This window comes from Schistocerca serialis, chromosome 4 (assembly GCF_023864345.2).
Source record: "Schistocerca serialis cubense isolate TAMUIC-IGC-003099 chromosome 4, iqSchSeri2.2, whole genome shotgun sequence".
Taxonomy (NCBI): Eukaryota; Metazoa; Arthropoda; class Insecta; order Orthoptera; family Acrididae; genus Schistocerca; species Schistocerca serialis.
Window position 1 is genome coordinate 901,045,250 of NC_064641.1, and position 15,145 is coordinate 901,060,394.

A 15,145-nucleotide genomic window follows, 5' to 3' on the forward strand; every position below is an offset into this window, starting at 1 on the left:
GTCACAATGATAACGAGGAAGATAGATATAGTGACAGTGAGAACAGACAGCAGCAGTAGGAAGGAATGAATGCCATGTTATGTAAGAGAGAGGAAGACAGTGACAGGGAGAGGAGACAGTAGTAGTAGTAGAACTGAACGAAGGGGCTGGGGCTGGGGCTGCGACAGTGTGAGAGAGACACAAAGAAATAATGACAATGAGTCGGGCTGAATGAGTTAGTGAGAAGGGGCAGCTGGCAATAGGTGGGCATGGGCGAGTTACAGGGATAGACTAGCTGGTGTAAGTGAGTTACAGTTAGGGGAGCTTGTGGGAGTTTGAAGTGGTCTACATGTTAAAAAAAGCCCGAATATGTTCGCGTGCTGACGTTTTTGGGAAAAAAATGGAAAGGTGCTGAGGAAAGTAGAATGAGCCGGCTGGCACGCCACTTTTCAGTCAGACTCATTTAAATAAACAGGAACATCTTCTTAGTTTTTGTGCTCCGATAGGAGCGCTTTTCCGCTGGTTACTTTAGGATTGATAGTTACGGAGGAAGCAGTTGCTTCAGACTCACGACGCTGGCACAGCACGCATTCAGCCAAGAGTCATGCAGATGCAGCAACCGCTGTCCTGAGTACCGAGCCCAGTGAAATTTTCATCCAGAAAAGTTCGCTGCAGGATCCACTATTTCCCCTCTCCGAGCTCTGCAACTTTCCCGGCAGGCCGAAGAACTAAGGGCCTCTACGTGGCGTTTTACTGTATAAGAACTACTGATGAGGAGGTCTGATGATGGTCGAACAACCACTGTATCTTCAATCTTTTTGCAATCGAAAGTGATCATAATTTATTTTCTGACAGACGCAATCACAAAGTTCTTACCTATGACCGGATCTTCAGAAACTGCAGTCGAAAACGTAAAAACTAAATTACAAAGCCGAATTTGAAAATATATCACTCATACTCGATCAAGAGTACTTAAAAATTACATAACATACAACAAATAGTCCACACTCAAGGATCAGTTTACGGTAAACCTAATGCACATTACATCTGCTGCCATGCTAACTGCTTCACATAATCTGTACATAGCTTCTCGTGGTACTACCAGCGCTACATACCAGTGTCCTCTATATGTGACTTTAAGAATTTTTATTACAATTATAAATCTGCATACCATTGACACTGTTGCCAAGTGGAAGACATACAAGCTTCATTAAAATGCATATTAAGACATACTTCAAAAAGGCAGAGTATGTTTACAAAATAACATACATAATAACATACAAACAATATTTTTAAGATGACAATGCACCACCATTTGTTGTATTTGGACATCGTATGCTCCACAAAAGATGGGAAAGGGGAATAAACCAGTGCAATAAGCATACGTAAACGAGCATCAACCAAAAAAGCTTCGCTGTGCTGGTACTGTGAACGGATGAAAGCAAGCGAAAATGAAGACGAACGAAAAGCTTGACATATTTCAAAGAATGCCTAGTCATCAAGACTGTCAATGTTTTACAGAACCTCGAAATATAGGATGAACTCCAGCGCGAGACGCCTTTAATAGCTTCCACAACGAATCTTTGTCTCGAAATCTGGTATAAAATCCAAAGAGATTCTCGTCGTACGTGAAGCACACCATCGGCAGGACACAATACCTTCACTGCGCGTTAGAGAAGGAAATGTTACCCATGACAGTGCCTCCAATACCCAAAAGTCACTAAATGCAATTTTCTGAAATTCCTTCACCAAACAAGTCGAAGTATATATTCGAATAAAGATCTCCTGCCAACATAAATTAGAGAAAGATGTCCTCGGTATAGCAAAGCAGCTTAAAATGTTTGATAAAGGCATATCCTCCGATCCAGACTGTATGCCTTTCAGATTTCTTGCAGGGTATGTTGTCATTATCAATCTGTATTTAATAATCGCATACAACTGCTCGCTCGACGGAAGATGCGTACCTACAGACTGTAAAGTTGCACAGGTCACAACAATACTCAAGGAAAGCAGTAATCGTAAGATCTACAGACCCATATCACTGACGTCGATTCGCAGTAGGATTTTGGAACATATACTGTGTTCGAAGATTACCTCGAGGAAAACGATCAGCTGACGAACAAAGATTTAGAAAATATCGTTCCTGTGAAACACAACTAGCTCTTTATTCTCATGAAGTAATTAGCGTTGTCGGCAAAGGATCTCAAACTGATTCCATGGCTGGTAGACTTCCAAAAGGCTTTTGACACTCATGCTCACAAATCGGCTTATAATCAAACTGCGTGACTAAGCAGTATCATTTCAGTTGCCCTCTGGATTTCTGTTTTCCTGTTGGAAAGTGATCGAGTAAAACAGAAGTGACACCTAGCGTTCCCCAAAGTAGTGTTACAGGCCCTCTGCTGTGTCTAATCTGTATAAACTGTTTCGGAGACAATCTGAGCAACCCTCATAGATTGTTGGCAGATGGAGGAGGAGGAGGATATTAGTGTTTAACGTCCCGTCGACAACGAGGTCATTAGAGACGGAGCGCAAGCTCGGGTGAGGGAAGGATGGGGGAGGAAATCGGCCGTGCCCTTTCAAAGGAACCATCCCGGCATTTGCCTGAAACGATTTAGGGAAATCACGGAAAACCTAAATCAGGATGGCCGGAGACGGGATTGAACCGTCGTCCTCCCGAATGCGAGTCCAGTGTGCTAACCACTGCGCCACCTCGCTCGGTGTTGGGAGATGACGATGTCATTTACAGACCAGTAATGTCAAGCGAAAATCAAAACAAATTACAAAACGATTTAGACAAGTTATCTCTATATTGCGAAAGTGGCAGTTGAAATTAAATAAGTAAAAGTTTGAGGCTATCCACTACATGAGTGCTAAATGGAATCCATTAAGTTACAGTTACATGATGAAAGACACAAATCTGAAAACTGTCAATTTGACTAAGTGCTCATAAGTCACAATTACGTACAGCTTAAACTGGAACGATTACATAGATAATGTCAGAGGCTTAGATACGAGAGCGCAAGGAGGCTCATGTAACCCCCACCCCCCACACGTCTATGAAGAATCTGAAGATTTTTTTTTCGGTGTAACATCGCTCACGTGGAATTGTTTCAATAATTATTTTGGATGAACATAAGATTCAGTTTTGCGTGTTGAAGACGTACAATGAAGGTCTACAAGTTGTCGAAGCTAAGTAGATATCCGGATCGCTCCTTGTTATAAGGAACATGTCGGTACTTGTTGTGTCTATCACCTTGTGTTCACAACTACTACCATCTTCAATGATTTAACACCTGTAACACTACAGCAACACACGAACTCGTGTAATGTGCGTCAACTGAAAAATGAAGATAACGAATGAGTTCGAACACGAAAAACTCTATGATTTTCTTTCACAAAACCTTATAACTTCGGTCCGTAATTTATACTGTAATTGCCAATGATATGCGCACACGCATACCTAAAGTGTCATAATTGTATAACAGGCAGATAAAATTCTCCCTCTTATGTCTTTCCTCAACGTACGGAAAAAGTTCTCCTTTCTACGTTCTCTGCACCTAATACTCAATTTAGGTCGAAGTTTAACTTACGAGGGAAACTTCCCATTGCTTCCCCTCAGATCTAGTGGTAAGACGACCCATTGGTTAGCCTTTCAAACGAGGAAGAAGGTGAACCATCCAAGCTTAACAAATGCGAGGTCGAATAAAGTGAACGAGTGTTTAAGTGGTCACGGTGTTGGACTGAGAAAGGCACTAGCTAGGTTCGAAACTCCCTTGTGCGATTTCTTTTTTTCCCCAACATTATGAACTATCCGTCCTGTCATTCAAAAGTTGGTTTTCTTCCTGCACTCTAGGCAGCCGGCATACAATGTATACATGAATCATGCTGTAAGCATACATTACCGTCACTAGCAAATGTGATGAACAGTGACAGCAGCCTAGATACCGCACAGACGTCTTACAGAAACGAAAACAACAAATAAACGGGTGTGCACTACGTTACAACAAGCGAATTCAAGAGTTAATATTTCCTAAACGGAACACAATTTCAAAAACGTTAAAAACGTATGTTGTGAAAGACAACAGAGAAACTGTGTGATTGTGAAACTGTTGTGGTCGTTTGTTGGAGCTTATGTGTCAAACTATTATGTTTTCATCATATCCTTGGGAGTGATCACATTCAAATTCATACGAACGCCTAAATCGGCCCAGGAGGCATATATCTCACTCACTCACCAGGCGTTCAAATTAGGTGCGTCGATAAGAGATTCCTGCCATATGACACACGTACTGTCGCTAGTGCCGTATATGGCACACCAGACGTATTTTTCGGTGGAGGATTCGGTTGTCTTGTCGCCTTGTCAGGAAACGTTTGCGGGTTCCATTCGAAGGCCACGTCTCTTCGGCTGCTAATAACGTAGTTCTGAAGCACCAACTTTCATTATAGGCCCCTTCTACATCTACATCTACGTATATACTCGGCTAGTCACCAAGCGGTGTGTGGAGGAGGGCACAATTCGCGCCAAAGTCATATTTCCCCCCGTCTGTTCCACTCCCGGATCGCGCGAGGGAAAAACGACTGAATGCCTTAGTACGAACTCTTATTTCCCTTATCTTTAATGGTGGTCATTGCGCGAATTGGAAACTGGTGGTAATAATATATTCTCTAAATCCTCGGTGAAGACCGGATTTCGGAATTTAGTGAGCAGCCCCTCCCGTTTAGCGCGCGGTCTATCTGCAAGTGTGTCCTATTCAGCGCTCTCGAGATGGCTAAAACTACCGGTCACGAATCTTGCCGCTCTTCTTTGGACCTCCTCAATCTCTTGAATCAGACCCAACTGGTGAGGGTCCCATACAGACGAACAATACTCCAAGACTGCATGGACTAACATATTGTAAGCTATTTCCTTTGTTGAGGACTGCATCGCTTCAGGCTTCTACCAATAAACCGCAATATAGAGTTCGCCTTGCCCGTTACTTGTGTTACTGATCATTCCATTTGAGATCGTTTCGAATAGTCACACCCAGATACTTGACGGACGCTACCGCTTCCAAAAACTGGGCATTTATTTTGTACTTGTACATTAATGGGGATTTTCGCCTTGTTAGACGCAGTAGGTTACACTTAACTTATATTGAGAGATAACTGCCAGTCATTACACCATGCATTTATTTTCTGCAAATCCTGATTGATTTGTTCACAGCTTTCGTGTGATAATACTTTCCTGTAGACTACAGCATCAGCGGCAAACAGTCCTTACAACTCGATGTTGCAAACGGACATTACACTACGACACAGACACAAATTTGAATACAGCGAACAGCGAAAACAAAAAGAAGGAAAAAACCTTGGGATGAGGGAGGGATTAGCACGGCTCGCCCGCTTAGCAGTCCAACACCGTTACCACTTAACCACAACGCCATTGCTGCTTTAGGCTCCTCTATATTGACTACATGTTCTTGGACATTTCACTCTGTTTTTATCTTTTTTTCACAGTTCAGTACACCATCTTCCTGTTTTTATGCTTTATCAGTGACCACTTTTTGAGATGATGTTCACTGGTCCCTCTTACGACTAAATCTGAGGATGGGGGGTGGGGGGGTGGGGAGGGAGGGTGCGATGGGAAATTTCCCTTGTTAGCACATACAATATACGTCGATTTTATCGATATCTACCGAGTAGAATGATGGTATTTGAGATCACAAAGACTTGAAAGAAAACAAACCTGCCTTGAACAATACAGTGATTATCAAAAACTTGAAGGATTTTAATACTTTATAGTGCTCAGAGCCATTTGAACCCATACTGATTTGTAATACTGGTAACGTTACATTACAGCAAATGAGACTTTTGCATCATTAATTCACAACCAATACGCCACTGTGGTAGAACTTGTTTTTATGCCATAAGCCAACAGAATTATAGCTAGCTCATCTTTTCTTGCGTCGTCTCAACGAAGCGCGCGTGGAAGGAAATCATAAGCACAACGGCCGCCACAGTCAGAGTAACGTTGCTGGGAGGAAACTCCACTAGTGCTAACATTTGCAGCTCGCACTACAACCTAACGATTTGCTGCGACGGTAATAACGCAAGGCCTTACCGAGACGTTCATTTTCACCTGTGCTACTTATCTGCAGTTATGAATGTGAAAGCAAATTAATACCACAACTCAAGGTCAAGCGGTCCATTGCATAATAGCTAGTGCAGTGCCACTTTGTGGCAGCTTGTGTAGGTCGGCAAGTATAGTGGCTAGCATCACGTAAACTTCCGAATTCTGTCGTCGAATTCCTATCAGCACTAGAAGAATTGCTTCAAGAATAGTTGGACAAGCTCTGTATATCCTCCTCCTCTTCTTTTGTTAAGTGACCAGGTTTCTCTGTAATTGTCACGTAACATATTTGAGAATACTTGTTTGCTCGTTGCTTTGAACAAGTAGTCGATTCTGACGCAGAATAATAATTGCAATCAAGAGTCAATACCACCAGTGGCTGTATCGTTTATGGATTGCTTTTCCCATCCTTTCACCTCGACGGAGGACCGCAAAAATTGAAAGCATTCATGTTAGCTGGGAAGAGACAGGTAAGACACGTGCAAGAGTCCAAGGCCCAATTAACCGGCACGGCATTCAAATCCTCCAGCTCGCATCTCCGGGGGGGACACGGGACAGCGTTTGCCGAAAAAACGGTAGCACTGTTCGTACAGTCGTTTAGAAAGATAAGGAAGCCCTAATCAGCTGTCACTATCCAGAGGTTCACATGAGGACATCCATTTCCCTCAGAAGTCACACCATAATACATTGAAGAGCTAAAGAAACTTGTACACCTGCCTATTATAGTGTACGGCCCCCGCGAGGACGAGGCGTGGACTCGACCAATGTCTGAAGTAGTGCTGGATGTAACTGAGGCCATGAATCATGCAGGGCTGACCTCTTCTGAACAGCATGTTGCAGCAAAGACATGCTCAATAATTTTCACGTCTGTTGGAGTCTGGTGGCTAGCGGAAGTGTTTAAACTCAGAAGAATGTTCGTGGAACCACTCTGTATCAGTTATGAACGTGAGGGGTGTCGCATTGTCCTGCTGGAATTGCCCGTCTGTCGGAATGGGCGTGAATGGATGCAGGTCATCTGACAGCATGCTTACGTACGTGTCACCTGTCACAGTCGTATCTAGACGTATCAGGGATCCCATATCACTTCAACTGCACACGCCCCACACCATTGCAGAGTCCACCAGCTTGGACAGTCCCCTGTCGACATGCAGAGTCCACGGATTCATTACTTTGTCTCCATACCTGTACACGTTCGATACAATTTGAAACGAGATTCTTCCGACCAGGCAACATGTTTCCACACATCAACAGTCCATTGTCGGTGTTGACGGGCCCAGGGTAGGCGTAAAGCTTTGTGTAGTGCCGTCATGAAGGGTACACGAGTGGGCCTTCTTCTCCGAAAGCCCGTAGCCATGATGTTTTGTCGAATCGTTCGCACGCTGACACTTGTTGACGACCAGCATTGAAGTCTCCAGCAATTTGCGGAAGGGTTGCACTTCTGTCACGTTGAACGATTCTCTTCAGCCGTCGTTGGTCTCGTTCTCGCAGGATCCTTTCCCGGCCGCAGCAATCTCGGAGATTTGATGTTTTACCGTGAAATGGTCTTACCGGAAAAATCATCATTTTATCTTTACCTCGGAGATGCTGTGTCCCATCGCTCGTGCACCCACTATAACACCACCCCCTCCCCCCAACTTGATAATCTGCCACTGTAGCAGCAGTAACTGATCTAATACCTGCGCCAGACTATTGTTGTCTTATATAGGCGTAGCTGGCGGCAGCGCCGAATTCTGCCTGTTTACATATCTCTGCATTTGAATACGCTTGCCTGTACTAGTTTCTTTGGCGCTTAAGTTTATAACGTTAAGTTTAAAAATCAGAATCCAGCGTCCTATTTGGTTTTTACTGTTATTTTCTGTGGAGCATGCACTTTTTTGCTTGTACCAATGTGCTGGCTCATGTCATATGTCTGCTTCAAAACTCTACCGTGGAATGAAGAGATCTTCAGACTGTCTCCGTTAAACACAGCGTAAATCCGAAAGAGTAGGACAGTGTTTAATATTTTTACTTCAATTTTACTGAATGGAACTCGCAATGTCTGCCATCACTTCAATTTTACTGAATGGAACTCGCAATGTCTGCCATCACTTGTGCCCGAAATTCTTGCTCTGTGTGGTGTCACCGCCAGACACCACACTTGCTACGTAGTAGCCTTTAAATCGGCCGCTGTCCGGTAGTATACGTCGGACCCGCGTGTCGCCACTATCAGTGATTGCAGACCGAGCGCCGACACACGGCAGGTCTAGAGAGACTTCCTAGCACTCGCCCCAGTTGTACAGCCGACTTTGCTAGCGATGGTTCACTGACAAATTATGCTCACAATTGCCGAGACTATAGTTAGCATAGCCTTCAGCTACGTCATTTGCTACGACCTAGCAGGAGCCATTATCATTTGCTATTTATCATGTGATGCATGTACCGTCAGACCGATGTTCACCAATTATGGATTAAAGTTAAGTATTCCAGAAGCTACGTACCTTTTTTGCTAGTCTCAATTCCTTGTCATTTTCCAGACCTCACGCCAGCCTGCGTGAGCTTAAACGCGTGCCTTTCGGCTTCCTGTCATAGTGGATTGGCTATCTTGCCAGTCCACAACACTCTTACATATATATACGCGGAAGAACAGGTTTGCGCACCAGTAAGATCGCCAAAGCGCATAGTGAAAGCAACTAGATGGATGCAAAACATTAAAACTTCATAACTGGCTCCTCAAGGTAGTGAACTAATAACTCGCCCCTACACAGTCAGTAATCACTGTGCATTCCTACTGGGTAAAGTGGAAGACAACGGTGGTACCAGCTGGTGGAGCCTGAGGAGAGAGAGTATAGATGGTCGTATTTTCTTCGCTGTGCTTGCGAGCTGAACAAGAAAGGAAATGACAAGAAATGGTGCAACTACGCACAGTACTGCGGCTTGCGAAATATGTTTGTAAATGAAGTTGTAGAGTGAAAATCATCTTAGGATCCTAGTGTCGATCGCACAAATGGGAACTGTCTCACAGTTTGCATTTATGTCTCCATCCTAAGGTAGTAAATTTTATTGTTAGATGTTTTTTGCTTCCAAAGCAACAAGATAAAGTTTCCCACCTCGATTAAATAGCATATCAATTTTGTTGTGATACAAATAATTAGGAAGTTTGATAATAAAACGTAATGACAGGTTAACTACAAAACTATCGCTCTGTTTCTTGCAATGAAAGCGATCGGGCGATCGCTGTGGCCTTCACGCGCTACTGCAGCAACCTGCGTCACATATAACTTAAACTATCTCATGGTAGAGAATCATGACAGAGTTCCGGTTTACGGCACATGAAAATATGATGTGCGGTTTTCTCAACATTACGTTTGCTTAATGTATTCGCCTAAACTTAGTAACTAAAAAGCTCCTTCATTTTGAAAATTCGCTAACGTCACTAGGAATTGGATTTTCGTAAATTTCTCGTTTACCACTTTAAAAATTGATTACCTCACATAAAGGTAAAATAAAAACATACCGGTAGTACAGCTATTCCAGAAAATATTGATGCCCGTTCCATCTTTGTACATAGGAAAGTTCGTGAGTTTGAGCGAACGGATTAAATGCACGATTACGTGTGCCTTATGTGCAGGGCGTGGCAGCTCTGCTCCTAGCCTCCGCGTTTTCCTGAGGAAGAGTCAGTCCTGAAGTAATTTTGAACATAGAATTCAGCTAGAGGATACTGGAGAAAGTAGTCGGTTACAAGCTTACAGGGAAAAATGCCAACGATCGACAACAGCTGGACAGGAATTAGGATCCCCCTCAGTCGAGCCCCCACTTTCGGTAAATTTAAGGGAATAAGAATGCTTGACAAGACCGTCAATAAAGTAGTAGGCCTACAGCTAAGCATAGTTTGGGACCCTGCCTTCGGAAAGTTGAAACAGGCGCGTAACAGGATCTTTACCTATCTAGCTTATGTGGCTCTGGAAGGCGTACTACTGACGTCACAGAGAGTGGCATGGCCATATAATGACAACAGCATCGACGAATATACAACTGTTACCACATGACAAAGGCAGATGAGCACTCGCCAGAAAGCTCGAGGATAAATACGTGGGTGGAAGTTCGAGAAAATTTTATCAGGTTATATCTCCGTGAAACCGTAAACTCAGACAAAAGAATTTTTGTTTCACATGATGAGATAACCGACTGGTCTCATAGCATTATTTTATTCTTAACTTTTGCTAATATGTTTTTATCTACATGGGAACTATTCACTAAGTCACCTACAATCTGTTTTTCATAATCTAGTCTTTGTCTGAAACTTCCTGGCAGATTAAAACTGTGTGCCGGACGGAGACTCGAACTCGAGACCTTTGCCTTTCGTGGGCAAGCAGAAGAGCTTCTATGAAGGGGCGTGAGTCGTGCTTCGGTAGCTCAGATGGTAGAGCACTTGCCCGCGAAAGGCAAAGGTCCCGAGTTCGAGTCGCGGTCGGGCACACAGTTTTAATCTGTCAGGAAGTTTCAGCTTCTATGAAGTTTGGAAGGTATAAGACGAGGTACTGGCAGAATTGATGCTGTGAAGAAGGGTCGTGAGTCGTGCTTGGGTAGCTCAGATGGTAGAGCACTTGCCCGCGAAAGACAAAGGCCCCGAGTTCGAATCTCGGTGCGGCAAAAATGGTTCAAATGGCTCTGAGCACTATGGGACTCAACTTCTGGGGTCATTAGTCCCCTAGAGCTTAGAACTAGTTAAACCTAACTAAACTAAGGACGTCACACACATCCATGCCCGAGGCAGGATTCGAACCTGCAACCGTAGCGGTCAAGCGGTTCCAGACTGCAGCGCCTAGAACCGCACGGCCACTTCGGCTCAGTGCGGCACACAGTTGTAATCTGCCAGGAAGTTTCATATCAGCGCACACTCCGTTGCAAAGTGAAAATCTCATTCTTGAATAGTCTCTGTCTGTTCCCTTCACACAGATGGAAATGGGGAGTGTCACACCATGAAGATCTTGCCCTAACCTTACCAATCTCGTACTCCAATATGTCCATGGCAATGTACAGTGGTAATTAAAATTTCATCGTTGTGCGAGATTAGTTCTAACACAGAAAAAACATTAGTTGTACAGACTAAGAACGCTGTGCATACAAACTATCAGAATAAAAGTACTCGTACATATGAACGTAATGTGAAATTTACCATCAAGTACTGTGTTGTCAGTAGAGAAGTAGTAACAGCAGAATAAGCGAGTCAGGAGGGCTCACTGAATCCAATGTTGACTACTCACTAGATGTCACCTGAGTAACAAATTCATCAGGGACGTTTCAACCCTTCTAAAGCTGCTCAAGTCAACTATTGGAGAGGTGATAGTGAAGTTGAAACGTGGCGGAACAAGCGCAACTAAACCAAGAGCAGCCAGTGCTCAAGTGCTGACGGACAGGGACCAGAGAGAACTGAGGATCATGGCTGTAAAAAATCGCATGTAATAGGTGGAAAGAGTCGCTCCTGCGTTCCAAAGTGTTACCAGTAGTCAAATGGTTCAAATGGCTCTGAGCACTATGGGACCTAACATCTGCGGTCATCAGTCCCGTAGAACTTAGAACTACTTAAACCTAACTAACCTAAGGACGTCACACACATCCATGCCCGAGAGAGGACTCGAACCTGCGACCGTTACGGTAGCGCGGATCCAGACTAAAGCGCCTAGAACCGCTCGGCCACACCGGCCGGCTACCAGTAGTCAATCTAGCACGAAGACTGCGCGCATCTAATTGGAAAGAGTGGGTTACAAAGTTCGAAAAGCTCGTCGTAAGCCACAGATTTCTGTAGTAAATGCTTAGTGACGGTCTGGATTGGTACATGGCAATAACTGGAGACGAGTGATTTGGAATGATGAATCACGCCATTTGGCAGTCCGGGGGAAGGACTTTGGTTTCTTGAATGCCTGTTGAACTTTACCTACCATTATCTATAGTCTGTCAACGAAGTGCGGAGGGGTTGGTGTTAAGTTATAGGGTAGTTTTTCGTGGTCTCATCACTGCGCTCAAGAAAATGTGGAAGGATGTCAACACATTTTACGGTAATGTGTACTGCATGTAGTATAAGAACAGTTCGCAGATGACGATTGCTTGAAGAACAGCACGTTAGTCTACCTTTGCATAAAGTAGCATCTGTAAGGCAATTTTTTGTGACTAACAACAGTCCTGAAATGGATTGGCCTGCCTACAGTCCTGATGTGACACTATGGAACAGTTTCGGGGTGAGTTAAAACATTGTCTTCGGTCAAAACTCCAGCGTCCAACATCACTACTCTTGAAGAAGAGTGCCTGCCATTCCTGCACACCACTCTCACACCTCACCGAAACTGTCCCCAGCAGAATTCAACCCATCATAAAGAAGAAGGCTAGACACATCCCATATTGATGTCCACTAATATGTGGCCGGATAGTTTTCATCGGATAGTGTATATTACTTGATGTCTACAACCACATAGGACTGTCAGTACAAATTTCCAAATTTCCCCTTTCTCTGAAGTGTCCCGTACTTACGAACAAGCCAGCCCATACTCTCTGAATCTGTCTCCACCAATGGACTGCCCAAATACTGGACTATGTATTTGCAACTTCACCGAATTTAAGCACTGTCGGGAGTAGGCGGCACTTGGATGGGTGACCATTCGGGCCGACATGCGCTGTTGCCATTTTTCGGGGTGCACTCAGCCTCGTGATGCCAGTTGAGGAGCTACTCGACCGAACAGTAGCGGCTCCGGTCAAGAATACCATCATAACGACCGGTAGAGCGGTGTGCTGACCACACGCCCCTCCTATCCACGTCCTCCGCTGCGGATGACACGGCGGTCGGATGGTCCCGATGGGCCAATTGTGAAGACGGAGTGCCTTATTTGCAACTGCTGCAATGAAATACTAGGGTAATGTGTCACGCACTCTCGTTTCACAGGGGGTGACGTGCGGTCTCTAGGCCGCCTGGACGGAGTGGACATGTGGCCATCGCTACTACGTGGTGGCACCAGCTCCCCGCGTCGTCACGTGCTCATCAACATCGACGACCGCGAGGGCTACGCCGCTCTGCGCGTCGGAAACTTAAAATACGTTAACGGTAAGGCTTGCGCTAATGCACTGTTGCTTAGTGTGTGAACTTATTTGTTCAACGGGCAATTTGCCTGCTCTTGTTGGTGGACGTGTGATTATATTACACTATGTTGACACTTCTGAGGAATGAATGACCCTTGAAGCGACATCCAGCTCTGGAAGGTACTTAGCGCTATATACACTACTGGCCATTAAAATTGCTGCACCACGAAGATGACGTGCTACAGACGCGAAATTTAACCGACAGGAAGAAGATGATGCGATATGCAGATGATTAGCTTTTCAGAGCATTCACACAAGGTTGGCGAAGATGGCGACACCTACAGAGTGCTGACATGAGGAAAGTTTCCAACCGATGTCTCATACACAAGCAGCAGTTGACCGGCGTTACCTGGTGAAACGTTGTTGTGATGCCTCGTGTAAGAAGGAGCAATGCGTACCATCACGTTTCCGACTTTGATAAAGGTCGGATTGTAGCCTATCGGGATTGCGGTTTATCATATCGAGACATTGCTGCTCGCGTTGGTCGAGATCCAATGACTGTTAGCAGAATATGGAATCGGTGGGCTGAGGAGGGTAATACGGAACGCCGTGCTGAATCCCAACGGCCTCGTATCACTAGCAGTCGAGATGACAGGCATCTTATCCGCATGGCTGTTACGGAGCGTGCAACCACGTCTGAGTCAACAGATGGGGACGTTTGCAAGACAACAACCATCTGCACGAACAGTTCGACAACGTCTCCAGAAGCATGGACTATCAGCTCGGAGACCGTGGCTGAGGTTACCTTTGACGCTGCATCACAGAAAGGAGCACCTGCGATGGTCTACTCAACGACGAACTTGGGTGCAGGAATGGCAAAACGTCATTTTTTCGGATGAATCCAGGTTCTGTTTACAGCATCATGACGGTCGCATCCGTGTTTGGCGACATCGCGGTGAACGCACATTGGAAGCGTGTATTCGTCATCGCCATACTGGCTATCACCCGGCGTGATGGTATGGGGTGCCATTGTTTACACGTCTCGGTCACCTCTTGTTCGCATTGACGGTACTTTGAACAGTGGACGTTACATTTCAGATGTGTTACGACCCTTGGCCCTACCCTTCATTCGATCCCTGCGAAACCCTACATTTCAGCAGGATAATGCACGACCGCATGTTTCAGGTCATGTACGGGCCTCTCTAGATGCAGAAAATGATCTGCTGCCCTGGCCAGCACATTCTCCAGATCTCTCACCAATTGAAAACGTCTGGTCAATGATGGCCCAGCAACTGGCTCGTCGCAATACGTCAATCACTACTCTTGACGAACTGTGGAATCGTGTTGAAGCTGCATGGGCAGTTGTACCTGTCCACGCCATCCAAGCTCTGTTTGACTCAATGCCCAGGCGTATCAAGCCCGTTATTACGGCCAGAGGTTGTTGTTCTGGGTACTGATTTCTGAGGATCCATCCACCCAAACTGCGTGAAAATATCAGTTCTAGTATAATATATTTGTCCTATCAGTACCCGTTTATCATCTGCATTTCTTCTTGGTGTAGAAATTGTAATGGCCAGTAATGTATGAATACGACAACGACCGTCCGCCCCGGTAGCTGAGTGGTCAGCGTGACAGACTGTCAATCCTAAGGGCCCGGGTTCGATTCCCGGCTGGGTCGGAGATTTTCTCCGCTCAGGGACTGGGTGTTGTGTTGTCCTAATAATCATCATTTCATCCCCATCGACACGCAGGTCGCCGAAGTGGCGGCAAATCGAAAGACCTGCACCAGGCGAACGGTCTACCCGACGGGAGGCCCTAGCCACACGACATTTCCATTTCCATTTCCATGTCTGCGACCTAGAAAACAGAACGCTGCCTTATCTGGTTGCGAAAGTTTATGACACAGAACACGTTCGCGAATTATTTTCACTGCTTTACAGTGCACACCGATACCAGGCATCGGCTTTGTCCTGTCACTTCCTTTCAATACTGTGTACTCGAAAACTTTTT

The 15,145-nt window shown here is 45.1% G+C and overlaps 1 protein-coding gene across 1 annotated transcript in view; it reads left to right on the forward strand.

Moving 5' to 3' along the window:
* The window catches only part of LOC126474832 (arylsulfatase B-like), a 367,147-nt gene that overhangs the window by 286,788 nt on the left and 65,214 nt on the right, over positions 1-15,145 (forward strand). The window contains exon 7 of the mRNA XM_050102309.1: positions 13,002-13,160. Within this exon, the coding sequence (XP_049958266.1) occupies positions 13,002-13,160 (159 nt within the window). The remainder of the gene's footprint in view (positions 1-13,001; positions 13,161-15,145) is intronic.